The sequence below is a fragment of the Lepidochelys kempii genome, chromosome 3 (genome assembly GCF_965140285.1).
Source record: "Lepidochelys kempii isolate rLepKem1 chromosome 3, rLepKem1.hap1, whole genome shotgun sequence".
NCBI lineage: Eukaryota > Metazoa > Chordata > Testudines > Cheloniidae > Lepidochelys > Lepidochelys kempii.
This window is the reverse complement of record NC_136382.1, coordinates 77,633,249-77,653,361: the sequence shown is the minus strand read 5'-3', so window position 1 is coordinate 77,653,361 and position 20,113 is coordinate 77,633,249. Positions and strand designations below refer to the sequence as shown.

The 20,113-nt window shown below is 37.5% G+C and overlaps 1 protein-coding gene across 7 annotated transcripts in view; it reads left to right on the top strand.

Moving 5' to 3' along the window:
* Positions 1 to 20,113, top strand: part of ASCC3 (activating signal cointegrator 1 complex subunit 3) — a 508,218-nt gene that overhangs the window by 331,053 nt on the left and 157,052 nt on the right. For 6 of the 7 annotated variants that reach the window (XM_073336864.2, XM_073336863.2, XM_073336867.2 and 3 more), the window contains 2 exons: positions 16,840 to 17,031; positions 17,334 to 17,558. In XM_073336864.2, coding sequence (XP_073192965.2) covers positions 16,840 to 17,031; positions 17,334 to 17,558 — 417 coding nt within the window. Of the gene's footprint in view, positions 1 to 11,057; positions 11,157 to 16,839; positions 17,032 to 17,333; positions 17,559 to 20,113 lie in introns of those variants that run through there. The other variant, XM_073336871.2, reaches the window with a different exon arrangement.

The following is a 20,113-nucleotide window of genomic DNA, read 5'->3' as shown; positions in this document are numbered from 1 at the left end:
CAAAGTGGGGTGTCAGAGGGGACTGGGAGATCTTGGGGGCTCTGGGTTGGGGGCAGGGCAGGGAGGAGTCACATGGAGGGTCACTGGGGGGGCGGGTCATGTGCCCCCCTTTGTGTCCCTCCCATGAATGCAGCACCGGCAAGAACTGATTTCTACTTGCACCACTGGTTTTAGTTGACAGAATTGTGCAGAGCCTGTTGGGGAAAATGTGCTGCACCCAAAAAGTATATTATTTGGGAGTGAGAGATTGAAGATGAAAATATTCCTTGAGCAAAGATACCAGATAAAAGTTGTATGCGCAACACTTTCAAAAGACTAACCTGGGAGCTTAAATTCATTACTCTGTAAGAAACTAAAAATCATGGACTGAACAGAGACATTGATTTTTTGGCTTATTACAACAATCTGTAACCCACTAACCGGCTTTTTGTCCTGTGTCTACAGAGGTGTTAACAGGCCACTCTACCTAGAATTGTTCCTTATATGTGCTAACTACTTATGCTAAACAATCTGTTCCATCTTGCAGTTAACTGTGATGCTGGGTGTACCTTTCCCACACCTGAAGAAGAGCTCTGTGTGGCTCGCAATTTTGTGTCTCTCACCAACAGAAGTTGGTTGAATAAAAGATATTATCATCCACCATGTCTCTCTTGAAAAAGTTAGCCTATTCATCATTAAGGGGCAAAGTTGTTAATATAATTGCAAGATTTAAATAATTTAAATTCATGGTGTCATAACCATACAGCTAAGGGTAGCCTAGAATTCATCCTTATCTGTAAGGGGTTAAGAAGCTCAAATAAGCTGGTTGGCACCTGACCAAAAGGACCAATGGGGAAAGAGGATACTTTCAAATCTTGGCAGCCGGGGGGGGGGGGGCGCTTTGTTGTGTGTGTTCTCTTGGGAAGCAGAGAAGCATCAGGTCAGAAAACTCCTTCTCCTATAAACCATCCTAAAAGTCTCTCATATTACAAAAATTGTAAGTAAAAGCCAGGCCAGGCGTGTTAGATTATCTTTTGTTCTGCTTGTGAATTTTTCCTTTGCTGGAGGGAGGTTTATTCCTGTTTTTTGTAACTTTGAAACTAAGCCTAGAGGAAGTTCTGCTGTGTTTTTGAATCTTTTGTTACCCTGTAAAGTTATTTTCCATCCTGATTTTACAGAGGTGATTTTTACCTTTAAAAAAAAATCTTTCTTTTAAGAACCTGACTGATTTCTCTATTGTCCTAAGACCCAGGGTTTTGGGTCTGTGATCACTTTGTAACCAATTGGTTAGGATATTATTCTCAAACCTCCCCAGGAAAGGGGGTATAAGGGCTTGGGGGGATATTTTGGGGGAATAAGAACTCCAAGTGGTCCTTTCCCTGATTCTTTGTTAAATCACTTGGTGGTGGCAGCGTACCCTCCAAGGGCAAAGAATTTGTGCCTTGGGGAAGTTTAACCTAAACTGGTAGAAATACGCATAGGGGGTCTTTCATGTGGGTCCTCACATCTGTATCCTGGAGTTCAGAGTGGGGAGGGAACCCTGACACAAGGTATGGCATCTTGTGCTTTCCTTTAACCATCATCACATAATGTGTGTGCTGGTAAATAAAGATAATATTCAGAGACTAACATGTACTTGAGCCAGATGTGACACTTCCTTAGTTTTCCATAATTTCTATGTGCTATTTGGAAAGCAAATCTGAAATTAATTCATTTGATTACTAAAGTATCTGTTTAACCTCCTTTTACAATCATAATGTATGGATTATGATGTGTTGACAACAGTGAGCTCCGTAGTTTTGATAGGGAATTTTGGCAAAAAAAGGACCAAGCTTACAAACTTCAGACAAGCAGATTATATATCGGTTATGAATTAAACATTGAGACAGTGTTTTTTTACCAAACACTGTTTAAATATATAATACAAAAATTAATTTGCACAAGAAAAGAAAATGCCCTGTGCCAAAAAATCAGTCTTAAAAGAGAGCATCATGTATATTCACAAGAAAAGTGCTTACACAATTACAGATGTAGAAAAGCATCCTTCAAAGGCAAGGGTAATTATGCACAATTGTTTTAGTCATTGTGCCATCTCTTGAATTTTCTAACCAGATATTGTATTGGCTATATTAAATATAAACCAAATAACACTAGTACTGTACTCTCCAGTTAAAATACTGGAGACTTGAGATTTTCTTTTTAAATACAATAATTAAGGAAAGTGGGTTTAATAGGTAAGAAACCTGTCTTTCTCTTCCCTTCCAGGATATAAAACTGGTGGGCATATCTTATTTCAGGCCAGATCAGTGGTGAGGAAATTCCTGAAATCTGAATTGAGTCCAGCTGCAAGGAGTGTTCAATCAGCTCTCAAGAGGTGCCACTGAAGAGTTCCTCTTCCCCTTCTTGAATCAGCTGAATTCCTCTTCATTCTGGCAGTGGGTCTAGCACAGCTGCCTCATGCTAAGTGACATCCTGACCCCAGCCTCCCATCCAAACAGTGTGAACTAGAGTCATAGATGCCCAGGTCAGAAGGAATCATTATGATCATCTGGTCTGAGCTTCTGTCCAACTTTCCCCAAAATAATTCCTAAAATATATCTTTTACATGAGGGGAGGAGCGGTACTGTAAATATCCTTGACTCCATGTTTCATTCACTACTGGGCATGGATGCATGTGGAGAGATAATGCTCCCTTATGTGCCCACAGGGATCATGTCACCATTTAGACTGACTTTGTGCCCAGTACTTGACAATCCACAAATATCACTGGTCTACGCTTGGGCTCCCGCGCCCATGAGAGGGGTCTGCCAGTAATGTACTATTTTATAGTGTGAGGGCCACGGCACTTTATTTCCAGTCCATACACATCCACTTCTCTGTGAACTATAGCCTGCTCTTTCTAGTGGGGGGGAAAAGGTGCAAAAGTAAACACAGTATTAAAGGTATTTCTGGTGGTTGAAATGCAATGCTAGTGATCAAAATGAATCCAACAGGTGTCAAGTCCAAGAAATATTTCTATCCAGCTCAGAAACTAAATGCCTAGGATATCTTTTATGATTCTTTTTTTATCATACCAAATCGTATGTATTTACATTTTATATCATAGGCTGTACTTTAATGCATCATACATATTTGGATTTTGACATACAACTCAGCATTAACAATTACAATTGTAACACTAAATTTCCTTTTAATAGAACATGTATTTTTTTCTGACGTAACCAATTTTTGTTACAAGTAGAGTTGTACCACCATAAAAAATGTTAGAATCGGTTTATACCTGCACACACAAAGTACAACTGATAATTAATTCACTTTATCAGATGAGACTATACACAGTATGTCACATAGAAACACAGTGACACATCTAGTAATGTTTGCCCTAAGGACTAGACATTCTGTGACATCTTGTGAACTGCAAAAATAAGAATTGTTGAGGAACTTCTTTTAAATACTGCCATAGAGTAGCAGTAACATAGTATTTTTTTTGTATAATTGTGTTCATTTTTTGCTTAAAATAAAGAGTTTGAGTTATTTTTTGGCATTTCCAAAGAAATATACAAATTTTATAACTTAACTGAGTTGTCATTCATGTGTAGATCATTGGAATAGAACTGGCTCACCTGCAAAATAAAATAAGGACCTCTGGGTTGTGCTTATTTAGTACACGTCCTAAACAGCCTCCACTCCCGGAGCTCCTGTGGAGTCCAAGCATCTCTATTCTCTTCTGTCCTTTATAGGACCATGTACATCACTCATTGCCTTATTATCTATGCACCTTCCAGTAGTGCATGAAGCAATGTGCCTAGCATCTGTCATATGTTGTTCTTTCTTTTCCCCTCCTAGGGAGAGGATGAATGTTCAGTGGAGTGTTTTGTTTTGGATTTTTTATTTTGTTTTTAGATATATATTTGTGCATATTTATACACGTTTTAGAGAAGGCAGAGACAAATAAATACACCTTTCACTTAGAGCAGAAGATGGTGAGGCCTGTGATATCCTTATTATCTGGGGGAGTTCATTCCGTAGGCTTGGGCTGGCCTCCAAGAAAGTATTGTCTCTTGTACAGAGCTTTACCATTATTGTAGAAAGTGACATTGTGCTAGAGGAGCAAAGTTGGGAAATAAAACTCCCATCATCCAGGAACAAAACTTGAGAGAAAGTAGTAGCATCATCTTCTTGTCCTTCCTCAGGGTAAATCTTCCCTGAGGGTCAGGAGAAGTAGCTTGTGCAAGGAGGTATAAATTATACCCCCACAGAGCACCATCCTCTGTAAATATGGGCAACTAATTTAATTTTTGCAAAAAGAAAAGGAGTACTTGTGGCACCTTAGAGACTAACCAATTTATTTGAGCATAAGCTTTCGTGAGCTACAGCTCGAAGTGAGCTCACTTCGAGCTGTAGCTCATGAAAGCTTATGCTCAAATAAATTGGTTAGTCTCTAAGGTGCCACAAGTACTCCTTTTCTTTTTGCGAATACAGACTAACACGGCTGTTACTCTGAAACCTGTCATTAATTTTTGCAGTTACTTTGCTTCACTTGAATCTTCAAATAATATTAATTAGTATATGAAGAGGAACTTGTAGGTATGAGCCTAAAATGGAATTTTATATTATTAAGGCTTTTTATTTGGCACTTTATTCAATTTTAATGTGTGTCCTTGGATTACTATCTTGGGGCTTGGCTTTATACTCACAAAATTCAGTGGCAAAGCTCCTATTGGCTTGAATGATGCATGATTGTGGCAGAGTATTTGGTGTTTTGGTTAGAATAGTTTGTGTTAGTATATTAATGTCACCTATTGTGAGTCACTAAAATAATTCTGGTTGGCACCTTAGCTTAGAAACATATGCAACTTTTATTTCATTTACTTGTGTTTATCTTTTGTAATCACTGCTTAGTCTGAAGATTTTTCTTTCATCTATAAAATTCAGGAAAAATTCTAAAACCAGAAAAATACTAAAATCAAATTCCAAAATCAAAAGACATTTAATCCCAATATTTTATATCCCTAAAAGGAAACAATTATTTTTTGTTTACGCCTGTCAGAGCTTTGATAACATCCAGTATCTGTCTTTTCCTGATCATACATAGTTATGCCAATCTAAAACTATACAAGGCCTAAAGCCTGTTTATTTATATACCGTGCAATTACCTTCACCGATAAAGTAACCTTGCATGGCTGTTTTTCTCATGCAGGATGAATGTTTGTGTGTCAGTTAGTACTCCTGGGGGAATTCTGTGCCAAAAAAATTAAAATTATGCACCAAAAAAAATAAAAATTCCTATGACAACCCAGTTCCTGTTTCTCTGCCCCCTCCAGAGCCCAGCCTTTAGGGCCTGTCACCCACAGAGCCTAGCCACAGTCCCCCCCACACACACACCCCCAAACCAATACACCCAAACCCCCTCCTCCTCCAGAGTACAGCCATGCTTCCTCCCCACCGCCAGCCCAGATACCTGCACCCCTCTTCCCCAGCCCCATCCATGGGCCAGCTCTAGCTCAGACACCCATCCCCTTCCCCCTCAGAGCCCAGCTGCAGGGTTCCCCGCAGCCCAGACAACTACCCTTCTGCCCCTCAGAGCCCAGGAATCCAGAGGGAGAAACAGCCTGAGGCTCAAAGTCCCAGGCTTGCATGGAGTTTCCTGCGTGCACACTGCCCTCTCCTTCCCTCAGGGGATGTGGGGAACTGCAGTTGCTGGGAACCCTCTAGGCCTCCTCCCCCCATCAGTGTCGTCTATGTGCAAGCTGGGCTCTGTTGGGTCTAGCGGCCCCTACTGGTGGCCAGGAGCACTGCAGCCCAATTCTGTGGGGGAAAAGAAATTCTGCATGCACAACATTAATTTCTGCAAAATTCTGTGTTGCACAGTGGTGTAGAATTCCCCATGGAGTAGAACATATCTGCTTTGCCTTTGCACTAAAAAAACACTATGGCACACTCAGAGCCAGCTTTAACATTATTGGGCAGAACTGCAAAACAATTTTTGCCTTCCTCACACCAAACTTAAATCACACCTGTCAACCATATTCACACAACTAAGTAAAGTGATAGTTTTAGGATATTTTGGAAGTGAAGGAAATGATTCTCACATATAATTGACATATTTATTCAAATGAAAAAAGGGTATATTCATGCAAACACCAGCCTTCAGTTGCAACAGAAGTGGTTTCCTAGCTCTAGTGCTAAAGTCTGTGCATAGTTGCCAACAATTAGAAAAGGTTCTGAATCCCAAAAGTATTTTGGTGAATTTAAATGTACACTTCTTTATTGTCACAAACAACCGGCAGAACTGAGATCAGAACACAGCTGTCCCTTGCTCTTAGTCCAGTGCTTCTTCTATTGGGTCATACTGCCCTCACGTATCATCTATGTGGCTGTTTCTTCCTTTTCATGGAGTAGTTTCCCTACTGTCACATTCATACTTAAAACATCACTAGTAGCCACAGTGAGCAGGGTGAATGAGAGAGGATTCTTGACTTCCCCTCGAAAGCAGAGACTCCATATGTTGTAAATTGTTTTAACAAAACTAATGGCCAGATTTCTTTTCACGGAGGGGGATGAACATGGTTAATTAGCCTTCTATATATCTTCATAATGTAGGAATCTTTTCATTCCAACTTGAGAAGAGAGAATATGTAGGCTCTGTGTGATTTTTACATATAAACTTATTCAAATCCTTTATAAAAACACAATATTATGATGGTAATTCCTTGGTCTTGAGTAATGTACATTTTCATGGCTTAACTAAAATGAATATATTGACTGTTTTCGTCAAGGCTTGAGGCATTTAATAAGGCTTGATACATGCTTTTCTGTTTGGTGTGCATGTCTGGGTTTCCATCTTACTGAAACAATGCAAAACAATATTTATTTAAAATATATTACTGTTAGATCTTCTATAAAACACTGGAAAGACCCATTTCATTGTTTATACAATGTGTGGGAAATATCTTCTTAAATTGAGGAACACTTATAATTCAAAATAATCACATTTGCTTTCCTCCTTTAGAGAATTTTTTGGACCACTTTGTGAAATTTACTGACATGATTTCAGTAAATTGATAGGGATGATGGGTCATCAGTTTCAAGACATTCTAACTCTACTGGAGAACCCTATACCAGCTGTGAGAGACATTGGGATTATTGATGCTCTTGTAGAAGAAATTCAAACTGACTCATATCTGTGTGCTAGAAATACTACAAATACATCCTTTAATTATAACGAAGTAAAAGAACTTGTGTTGGATAAAGACATTACTGCAATTAAAAAGTTAATATAGAATGGCTACCGACACTACAGAAGTAGTGGTGAAGATTTAGATAATGACCATGCAGACTCTTTCAAAAAGAGCACATTGGCAAGCCTGCCTCCATTAAAAATGACCTGCTAGGTCATCTCTGTTCAAAATAGTTCTCCATCTTTTAACTTGCCACAGGGTCCAGCCACAATATAAATAGAGAGCAGAGTCCCCACTCCATGCTAGCAACACTGCTAGCCTCCCCCACAAGGACTAGGTGAGTCAAGGTGAAAGGCCCTCACCTCACGCATGCGCACAGGCACCCCAAAGATTGTAGATGATAATTACGTTAAATCATTACATATTACGAAGACACTAGCAATACTATGGAAGGGTATTAATCCAAGCTATAAAATGTGACTTAGTTTCTTTTTCCTGCGAGGTATTCCACATTTTCATTGTGGTTTTCCATCATTATATTTCTATATTTATCTGTTATTCCAAATTAGTCAAAGATCAGAATTTTCTATGTCTAGTTGAATGAACGCTCTCTCCAATTTTACACTCTTTAAAGCAACTCCTGAGAAAGCAGTATCCTTAGAGTGATCTTCATTTATCGTTTTCTGCTTCAAGTCATAGCTTACCATGCAATCATACTGCACAAGCTGTCTGAAAGGGAATTAAGAAATTTAAATCAGGCTGTAAATTGAGTATAGTACTTCATCTTAGGGTTTGGCTTGTACTGAGGTCACTAACAGAGGAACCTCTCTTCTGAGTCTTTGAAATCTATGGACTTAATATCTATTTTGGAAAATAACCTTCCTACTGGTTATAACCTCAGTAAAGTGGGAGAGCTGTAATTTCTAATGATAAATGGGGCCTTTATAAGTTTCACTAAACAAGCATCCTGAAAGAGAGAAACTGCATCATCTGGTAGATGGCACTGCTTTGTTTTTGGCTAGAATGCACTCTTACACATTTGTTTGTCTCTCCAGCATATTAGATGTAATAGTATCCATTACAAAACATACCTTACTGAAATAAACAGTCTCACATATTAGAGGTTTACAAAGTTAAAAGTAAGTACTTTTCTTCACTTCTTCATGCTATTCCACAAAAGGGTTAGTAGTGGTTTGGTGTCTTAAAGTAAACTTTAGGACCGCTTCCAGGAAATCTAGTAAAACCTTTTCCTCCCATCCTAAATGTTCCTTTTCCTAGTTCACTGTTCTCTTCATTTTGCTTCCATCATATGACACTCCCAGTTCATCCTTGTCCTAGGAACAATTGCTTGGCAAATTTACTCATTGTGCAAGTAAGGAGGAATACAGGGAATAGCATTAATCCGTGTAAGAAGGGTTCTCACTTATAGTCAGCTCAGAAACGTTGCTTTCTTGGTTTCATCCCTTTATCTCTTAATATTACCCTATTTTTCTGTGTTTTCACTAGCATTCATATGTTGATGTATAGTGTCATAGCTGAGGACACTATTAGACAACTTTCTCTTGACATGTAGTTTCTTAAATTTTTGTTAGATAAAAATTACTATGCATGTTGAGTAAATATTTTTTACATGAAACATCATAATACATTGAGTTGAAACTGCACCTATCAATTGCTGTGATTTTAGTGTGTTTGTTCTACTTGTTCTCCAATACTTCAGTGGAACAGAGGTTTCAATTAACTCAGTGCTCTCTAGCTGCCCCTTTGAAACAGCAACTGTAAATTGAATATAAATAGTCTTGGTAGAAATTGATTTGTGTTTTATAATTTTGACAGGTAATACCGATGTTTGTTTTTTTCTATTTTTATCAATTTAAATTTTCACAGTTGCACAAAATCATGGGTATAAGATTCAGTTTTTACAGTTGTGGGAAATTAAGGGGGTCAGACAATAATTATTTAGGGACAGTAGACATTGAGATTTAAAAAGTTAAAGCTTTATAACCATTAAAACAAAATTATCAATATCATATATCAAAATATACAATGTAAATAGCCTTAAATCAAACAGTAATAAGTTTTCAAGCAACATTAAATCCAATTCAAGGAATTTTTTTTCTTTCTTTGCCTATATGTAAATTGTTTATTGTCAATGGAAATATTTGTCATCAGTTTGTGTGTTTATTATGAAATTGACATTTATCAATATTTACTCATACAAATCTAACCCGTCCAAGCCTAAATAGAAAATAAATGGGTAGAAATATTATGTCAAAGGTGTCATAAGCTAATAGAGACAATATTACATTGATTAATGTACTTCTCTCAACCTCTCAGTATTACACTGTGAAAAACAGAAGCCTGTAGAGAAAAAAATAAAATGTTGAATCTTCATATGTGGGTCAGGTTTTTCCTCACTTTGGGTCCAGTCTCATTTGCTTTAGTGAGAGCAGGAATGAGACCATTGGCTGTCTTCTTCCCTGTCCTTTTTCCACATCTCTTCCCCTTCAGTCTTTCTGTGTTGCTCTCTCCTTCCTGAATGGCTCTCTGTCCCTTTCCTCTGATGTATAGTGTCATCACTATATATCTAAAAGTAGCAATCTCAGCAGGCCACTTAAGAGTTACTATTCACACATGTTTAGAAAAGTTATTACATAATTATTTTAAAAATACTGAATTTGCCAGCACTTCAATTTCAAGGGATATGTTAAGAAAGATATAGATGATGGAAGCATTCACACTTATTAAATCTATTACTAATAGCATATTAAACTTCCTTTATTGGAGTCTGCAGCAGGATTAGTTTGTTTTGGTGGTTGGTTCGTTTGGGACTTTTTAATTATATTTTGTAATTGGTTCAAAAAGGCCTGTGGTATATGAACACACATACTCATCAGGATGGAGCTTAAGTAGACCTCAAAAAACAGTGGCCAAAACTGTTGAGGTCTTTCAGCTAATGAAGAGTGAATTAGAGAATGAGAAGGATGGACTTAAATTGCTCACAGTTGCTCAAACCAATGAAGAAATATGATGCTGCTCTCTACAAAAGCTAAAACTGATGCCCTGTTGTGAACCTACAAGGAGGAAATTACAATAATTCAGCCTTGTGGTCTCAAGGAAAAAGTTTTGCTGTAGCACGGTAACTATAAGATAAGTAGGGGAGCAGCCAATTCCATTTATGTAGCTGGAAGAAAATACTTACATGTCAATCAGAAACATGGCTTTCTGTAGGAAAGACAACAAAATTTTTGACCTGACTTAGTAGCTGCAAACAAATCCAAACAACTAACCTTGTCCTCGCCAAAAAAATCAATCATCGCAGAGTTAAGACAAGGCAATGATGATGTACCCAGCCTGTCCTGAACCAGTCTAGAGAAGGAAGATTGTAGAAATCATTGTTCTATGTCATTTCACTTTTAATTCTTGATAGGTTGGCCTATGCTTCTTTTTATCAATCTCTATCTGAACATCCAAGTGAAAAAGGTGCTAAAGTAAGACAAATATAACCATAAGCCTGTTTTGTTCAAACAAAAAGCAGGTAGTTTGTATTCTTCCATGAATGTACTATCAGATGAAAGGGGAAGGTAGGAAAGAGTGTCATGTTATGTTTTTTTATCTCTGTAGTTGAAAGACACCAATGCATGATTAAATCTTTTTTTCATTTTATACGCCTCACTTCTCATTAAAATTAAGTGGCACATTTTTCTCTGAGTCACTGTAGACAACTCACTGTACTGTTTGTAACACTGCCATTTTTAATGCGCCCTCATAGAAAGCATCGTGAAATTCAAGACTCTGAAAGGAGAAATATAGACATTGCCATGGCTATCTTTGCTGTGAAGTTTATTAAATATGTTCTATCAAGTATTTATTTAATACATACTCTTATTGATGCAGACACACGTGAAGCAAAAGGTCATAAATTTCCAGCTAGTTGAGCAATGGAGGTGAAAAATCAATTGTAATTAGGACACTGGAAACAGACTTCGTAATAAGGTACTTCCCCATCCACCTTGAAGCATTTACCATTTCAGATAAATTGTAACATAAACTCTTTAAAACAGTGATAAAAAACAAAATGAAGGTAACATATCATTTCATGTTTTACAGCTTCACTTTTCATATATATTAATCACTGGTTTTGTTGCTTCTGGAATAATGTAAATCAGGGTTTAATAGAACAGTGCTGTAATTAATGGAGATGGTGCTTAGGTTTGTCTGCAAAGGTGCTGTCTTTAAAGACTACATACTGGCTAAGAACATAAGAACAGCCATACCAGGTCAGACCAAAGGTCCATCTAGCACACCTCTTCCGACAGTGGCCCATGCCAGGTACCCTAGAGGGAATGAACAGAATAGGTAATCATCAAGTGATCCATTCCCTGTCACCTATTCCCAACTTCTGGCAAAATAACCTTCCTTAGGATGATTTAGGAATTTACCCACTTCATTTCTCTTTGAAAATGAGGACAACTTGAGAAATGCATGATATTTCTTATTCTAAAGTGTGTAATTCATAGGGATTAAATGTAGAATTCAGTTTATCACTTAATCTGTAGCATTTTATCATAAGAATGGCCATACTGGATCAGACCAAAGGTCCATCCAGCCCAGTATCCTGTCTACCGACAGTGGCCAATGCCAGGTGTCCCAGAGGGAGTGAACCTAACAGGTAATGATCAAGTGATCTCTCTCCTGACATCCATCTCCACCCTCTGACAAACGGAGGCTAGGGGCACCATTCCTTGCCCATCCTGGCTAATAGCCATTAATGGACTTAACCTCCATAAATTTATCCACTTCTCTTTTAAACCCTGTTATAGTCCTGGCCTTCACAACCTCCTCAGGCAAGCAGTTCCACAAGTTGACTGTGCACTCTGTGAAGAACTACTTCCTTTTATTTGTTTTAAACCTGCTGCCCATTAATTTCATTTGGTGGCCCCTAGTTCTTTTATTATGGGAATAAGTAAATAACTTTTCCTTATTCACTTGCTCCACACCACTCATGATTTTATATACCTCTATCATATCCCCCCTTAGTCTCCTCTTTTCCAAACTGAAAAGTCCTAGCCTCTTTAATCTCTCCTCATATGGGACCCGTTCCAAACCCCTAATCATTTTAGTTGCCCTTCTCTGAACCTTTTCTAATGCCAGTATATCTTTTGTGGCCAGGAGACCACAAATGTACGCAGTATTCAAGATGTGGGCATACCATGGATTTATATAAGGGCAATAAGATATTCTCTGTCTTATTCCCTATCCCTTTTTTAATGATTCCTAACATCCTGTTTGCTTTTTTAACTGCCGCTGCACACTGTGTGGATGTCTTCAGAGAATTGTCCATGATGACTCCAAGATCTTTCTCCTGATTAGTTGTAGATAAATTAGCCCCCATCATATTGTATGTATAGTTGGTTATTTTTTCCAATGTGCATTACTTTACATTTATCCGTATTAAATTCCATTTGCCATTTTGTTGCCCAATGACTTCGTTTTGTGAGACCTTTTTGAAGTTCTTCACAGTCTGCTTTGGTCTTAACTATCTTGAGCAGTTTGGTATCATCTGCAAACTTTGCCACCTCACTGATTACCCCTTTTTCCAGATCATTTATGAATAAGTTGAATAGGATTGGTCCTAGGACTGACCCTTGGGGAACACCACTAGTTACCCCTCTCCATTCTGAAAATTTACCATTTATTCCTACACTTCGTTCCCTGTTTTTTAACTAGTTCTCAATTCATGAAAGGATCTTCCCTCTTATCCCATGACAACTTAATTTATGTAAGAGCCTTTGGTGAGGGACTTGTCAAAGGCTTTCTGGAAATCTAAGTACACTATGTCCACTGGATCCCCCTTGTCCTTATGTTTGCTGACCCCTTCAAAGAACTCTAATAGATTAGTAAAACATGATTTCTCTTTACAGAAACCATTATTTTTTATATTAAAAGTGATCATGATCTTATAATGGGGAAATATTGAACTTCTATGTGTAATAGTTCAATAGTAATCAAAAACCAGAAGCTAAAGTGACTAGAGCGGTTATCTTTAAATGAAGTTTGAATATTATGGAAAAGTGAAATTCAGATTGCAAACTAAAATCAAAAGAAGGCACCCGTGAACTGGAGCGTGATTTCATTTACAGTGTATGTATTAGTAATATGTTCCGATTGATACCGGAATCTAAATCATGTTTGAACCTTTCTGTAGAACTCTGCAAAGCCTAATATTAATCCTCTAAGCTTCTGAGTGAGTCTTAGGATGTGCTGAGCACGTACAACTTCAACCATACTTGCCAACATTTAAAAAAAATTCTGTGCATATTTTTTTTTATAAAACTGGCTATCGCTAAGGGTCAGAAAATTTGTCTTTATTCTGGTGAATTTCATATTTTTACTATGACCGTGTTAATTATCAGGACCTCAACAAGTTGGAAGTTCAGATCAGTCAGTGTCCCCAGCGTGTTTTCTTGTTTGGTTGGTTTTATTTTCTTTGTTTGTTTGTATGGTGGTTTTATTTTGTAAAAGCTAATAGCAATCATTCAAGTCCCAGAAACAAAAGTGATAATTCAGTTGTATCACTCATTTAATGACTGGCACATTTTCTTTCTGTTTGGCTCTGCTTTTTTCTTTTAGCTGTTTATGTTTAAGAATCTCTTTGGCCTTGATAGAACAATGTGCAATCCTTCAAACAGAGATTTTGCATATGTTACAGCCACTGAATATTTTTGCATATTACATGTGTTTTTTCTCTTTGATGCCTATTTGCAGTTGTTGTTTTTAACACCACTTGTTTGATTTGTTTCTTTTATGTACAACAGAACTCTTTGCACTGGTAGTTCCAAACCACCAGTGCTTTACATATCATTTAATTTTTTCAGTGCCGTAGACTGTCTGAGTCTAGCCATCATTATTGTTTTTCACAATATCAAATGTGTATTGTGAACTCTGTAGCATACTATTGATAATCTTGCAGTAAAATACATTTAATCTCTTAAGTACCTGTTAAAAAAATATTGTTTAATGTTGCACTAAGATAGCCAGCATTGTAAATCTGATAAACAAAACTGAGAACTAAATTCTTCAAGAACTTTATTTTAAGGCATTTGGTATATTTTGGATGCAAATAAATATTTAAATATATTATAAAATACTCAAGAATGCTCAGCTATTTGGAATACTGGAATGATTAAACCTTTTCTCTTAATTTTTGTTTTTCCTCATAAACACACTTCCCATGCTCCTCCTTTGGTCTCCATAAAGAGCCTCTCTCTTCTCTTAATCTAATCTAAAAGAACTGCATATCAGCACCTGGTCTTTCTTATTAATAGATTGTTTTCCCAATATTAATTTGACTGCATCTCACCTGGAGTGGGGGAGATGTTATCCAGGCTTTCCAGAGGAAGGGTAGCCGTGCATCACGGGTGAGGGGAGGCAGGAGGTCAGAAGCTGCTGCAGGAGGTCAGAAGCTGCTGCTGCTTTACGGGTGAGGTGAGCCTGGGGGTCAGCGTGGGCAACACTGACTCATCCACTGGGAACATAAGTGCAAAAGACTTTAAAAGGGGCAGGTTTGGGCATTAAAAGCCCTTTCTCCATGCAGTTAGCAAGGCAGCACCCATCCTTCCTCCCCTCAAGATGGTGAATATCAGATTGGATAGGACCTGCTGTGGGCTTTGCACTAGTCACTCCTTTTTAGAGCGGTTAGGAAGGTATTTTCCCTCACCACTATGTTCATTTAGGTGGAGTGAAGGGGTTTTCACCTTCCCTACAGCTGGTTTTAGGGAGGGCTTACTATGGTGAGGAGGAAAAGGGGTTAGTTATTATGTCGCAATCATTTGTAAGTGTTGAGTGGATATTCAGTGCAGGTACTGCATAGAGAAGGCATCCAATGACTGGATAAATGGCCTGGTAAAGGACTTAAAAAGGAGGTGCTGGTTAAAGGAATGGAATGGAGGAGTCCTATGATTGGTATGGTAAGGAGCCACCCCGCCCCCCGTTACTTATAGCCCATCTTACCCCTCCTATGGGGAAGAAGGGGGTGGATGGTAAGGTCCCAGTCATGGGCTGGCTGTGGGAGCTGGATGGAAAATGAAGGGCGGGAGAGGAAGGGCGCGGGTGGAAGTCCCAAATAGTTATTTGAATAAACATGAATTTACCTGCATTATACATTTTTATCTGCTGGGTAGTCCCAAATATCTAATAATAAAGTTCCGGACTGATTAAATCCATATCAAGAGTCTCCTGTCCTCCTTTCGGTATAGCTGGACAATGATTTTTCTGAAACTTGTTGGGCAACTGTTTTAATATCAACAGCTGCTCTTGTTCACTATACCTTGTATGGTTGCAAAAGTGTCTCAAGTTTTGACTAGAGATTGGAAGTTCCTTGGTTCTAGTATTCTCAACTTTGACAGAGAAGCAAATTCACATTTTGCCTACATTAAGACAACAGGCAGATGAAGAGATTTTCTTTTGGGGAGGTTGATTTGCTACATACAATGGCCTTTTGCGCATTTGTGTATTTTATAAAATATTTTGTTTTCCTTTTCTAACTTTCAAAGAATAGTTCCCATGAAATGCATTGCTTCATATTTATTCATTCTCAGTTTCATATTTATACATTCTTAAGCAATGCAGCAGTCAAGTTAAATAACATAATGTGATTTTTCTACTGACTTACATAAAAATCCTCGTGAACACTTCACCAATTTGAAGCTTAGTTTGGTTCCCTTCAAATGAATAAATAAAAACTATTGAGACAGTATAGCTCAGGTATTGAGAAGCTTTGTCACCCTTTCAGTCTCTCATTAGCCCTAATATATTTTTCCCGACAAGTTCTCAGAACCCAGAATTATTAACTCTGAAAAAAGTAGATGTGCTGAATTGCTTTTATTAAGTATTCGTTTTCCTCTCCTCCCATCATAATTGCACTCCTTCCCATCTCCCTATTTATTTCTGTGCATGCGGAGACTTATTGTGTGTGTTTGGCAACATGCCAATGTAATGATCCAAATTCTGCTCTGCTTTACCTACTGTGCAACTCTATGGGCTCTTGGTAGATATATGATGCGTGCGAGACAGCAGAATTGGGACTAATATATCTAATGATAAAGCAGAAATTGACATTTGCCACAACTGAACATAAAATAAATTAGTTATACAGTATGTAGTGCTGAAAAAACTGTAGTGTCAGGTGCTCTAGAAATCCACAGATAAACATAAAGAGTCTCAGTTGGTAATGAAGTGTAATAAGATGCTTATAATAGCAGGAAAGTAACAATCATTCTTGCCAATAGAAAGAGTTTATGTTAAAAAGGAAAGAGAAATTCAGGATTTCAAATATTTTTTTATATTGTGAATCGGTAAATCTGAGCCATCTGAGCTTAAATGAAGCCAGTGTAGTATAATGCTCATCTGTCTTCTCTGGGTCCCCAGTAAGTAAATTCTTTTGCAAGTAATTATGGGAAACAATTTGATTCACTTACAGTATATAAACAGGTGTGTGTATGTACTTAAATTTCCCCATTAGTGGAAAGGGTTCGTTTTTATATGGTTCATAATAGTACTGACTAATCTTTTTTTTTTCTTCTTCTTGAAATAGTGATAATTCGAATCCTTTTTTAAGTATGGTGCTTCCTGTACTGTAGTTCTCATTGAATTAATGTGTTTCCTTTGCCCATTGTAGGTACAAAGGTCCAGAAACAAGCAGTTACGTGAATTGTTTCCAGATGGATTTAGTATTCATCATGCAGGAATGCTGCGGCAAGACAGAAGTTTGGTTGAGAACTTGTTTTCTCATGGACATATCAAAGTCCTCGTTTGTACAGCCACATTAGCCTGGGGTGTCAATCTTCCTGCTCATGCTGTTATTATTAAGGTAAGAGCTTATCCTGCTCTGCAAGTGAATGTGTATTAAAACAAACCTGTAAAAATGCATGCAAGATCTTTGTTGTGGGGGGTCTGATTGACTTGAAATGTTATTTATATCTCGTTAAACTGATTCTCTCCAGTCAGAATCCAGTTTGTATAGTACAGATTTAAATATATCGCAGATTATGAAAGGATTAGTTAAGGTACACTTTTGAGATCATGCTATATTTGCGTAATTTCAGTATTCAGCTCATCAGGATTATATTCGTGTGTGTTTATGGTAATTTTTATTAACTTTTCCTCAACCAGGGAACACAAATATATGCTGCAAAAAGAGGCTCGTTTGTTGACCTTGGAATTTTAGATGTCATGCAGATATTTGGTCGAGCTGGACGGCCTCAGTTTGACAAATTTGGAGAAGGCATCATTATTACAACACATGATAAACTCAGCCATTACCTGACTCTGCTTACTCAGCAGAACCCAATTGAGAGCCAGTTTCTTGAAAGCCTTGCTGACAACTTAAATGCAGAGGTAATATTTGATAAGTTGTTAAGAGAAACTATCTTAAGATGACAAATTTTAATCACAAAAAATGCAATATTCATATATTCAAAATATCTATAAAGTAATAGAAACTCCACCCAATAAAGGGATTTTACAGGTGTATATTTTGATTTAAGAGAAATTAACAATAAGTAACACTTTGCACAGGCGTGGTAAGTATCACAAGGCACTACAAGCACAGAAGAAAGTAATTAAAGATATTACAAGTCAAAATATGGAGAGTCAACATAGCAGATATAAGCCCCGGCTACAGAAGAATCTATAATCTTTTTTTATATTTTTACACAGAATTATTTTAGGAGAATCTGAATTTAATTAACATAACTGGATTGTTCCAATGCTCTGTATAAAGTGTATTAATTAAGGGAAAGTATAAAAGTAAAATGAAATAAATATATATATATATATATACATATATACACACACACACACACAGAAAACAAACTAACAAGAAATTTTCTAAAAAATAATAGATTTTTGTAAAAGTTATCCTTTATTTGTGAAAACTCTAATATTTAATTTATTGAACCGGAGCTAGGAAGTGTAACACACATTCTGGTTTGACCTGTTCTTTCTCTTTGATATTAGTTTTACAGTAGTAATTGAAACAGATTTGATACAAATGGCAAGTCATCAGTTTGCTTAAATTAAAATCTCAAATGAAAATATATTTTCTTTTGAAAATATCATAGTTATTTGCAGACTGCATTTTGCTTTAATCATACTAAAATATAATTTTTCAAAGGCTAGTCATAGTAACCAATTAAAAAATATTTTTTTCTGGGACATTCAGAAATCTATTCCAAATCAAGAAGGGTAAATCAGTTTTCAAAAGCACTTATTAGACTTTTTTCTCCCCAATAAAAGTAAAGAAATTCACAGTTATATTTAACTTAAATGCCCTTCAGTAACTTATTGAAACTCTGAAAGCCTTAATGACTTTGTTAGTGGATCACATTATGTCTTGATGTTTGGGTATTTAAGATATGTTTCACTCTTTTATCTATGTATTTTTTTGCTTTATTATTTGTCATTATGTTAGTCTTTTTTTTTTTTTTGGTAATTGTTGTTTTGTGATTGGAGGGCCAAGTTATATAAAAAAGAAAAAAATATGAGTAATACTTAAAAACCAAACATAAAGCTAAAACAGATGTAATGGTTTCTGAAAAGTGCAGGTCTAGTCCTTGGTACCACTTTTCATAGAAGTGTGACGGTCAGGGTGAAGAAATGGCCAGATTTGGTGTCTCTTAGTTTTTGATGGGTTTGGATTTCTTGTTTGAGACTCTTTTCAATCCCTGTTTGCAGGAAGAATCCCTGCCCAAGTAGATTTATACATCAGTACAGTCCAGGATATATAGTTAGGGCTTCAGCACCTGCCTGAAAAGGTTTCAGCTACTTCAAAGAGCATTAGCCATAAAATACTATGGAAGGGTGGAAATGTTCACATGTACTTCCCATCCCTCTCCCACACCACCATACAGTTAAAAAAATATCTGGAGGTTTTGGAGTGTAGAAAGGGTTCTGGACAGGAGCACCTCTTAGTGATGCCCCTCAAGGAACCTGGTACAGGCTGGGGAGCAAAAGGAGAGAGAACCCCCTCCTGCCACACACCCCAGAATAGGAGAGAGAGACATGAGCGTTAGAAAAAGAAGCACCTGTGACCAATTGTTATCCCTCTTTCCCCCAAAGTGAGGTAGCGCAAAGGGAGAACAGCACTGGAGGGAGCTTGGTGGATCAACTACTGTTCTGAGCACTGAGTTCCGTGCATTTGCTGCTACAGAGCTGACAGCAGTCCTGCTGTACTCCTCTACTAATACACCTTTGATCTGCTTGTGGGAAGAAGAGGAGATGGGGCCTGTGAATCTCCCACCATTTTCCCCCGACCAAGATTTCATACAAACATAGAAGATTTGGGTAAGAAGAGACCTCAGGAGGTCATCTAGTCCAACCCCCTGCTCAAGGCAGGACCAATCCCAACTAAATCATCCCAGCCAGGGCTTTGTCAAGTCGGGCCTTTAAAACCTCTAAGGATGGAGATTCCACCACCTCCCTAGGTAATCCATTCCAGTGCTTTCTCTTGCTCGCTCGCTCGCTCGCTCTCTCTCTCAATTGAAAGACCAAGGTTAGTCATTAATATACTTTAATAAAAATTGAGGGTCAAGGAAAGAAAAGGGGGAAGTGAAGCTATAAATCTAATAGCTGTGGTAAAATAGAAATGAAACTCTGAAAAGAACATACTGTAGAATCCATCAAGTCTTTCTGTTGCGTAGGTAGATCAAGCATTTTTATTGATACTTTCTAACCCAGGCTTAAAGAGTAAGTCAATACTCTGTCCATGCAAAAGAATGTAAACAATATGTCTAACAGAGTAATTTGTGCCTCAGCTAACTTACGTTCCAATAAATTGGGCAGGTAACACAGTATCCAAAATAAAAAATTCAAGCAATACTGAATAGCAGACTTGAAGTAAACTGAGCCATTTTGTCAAGCACTTTGAACCAGAAATAGCCCCTTGATTGATT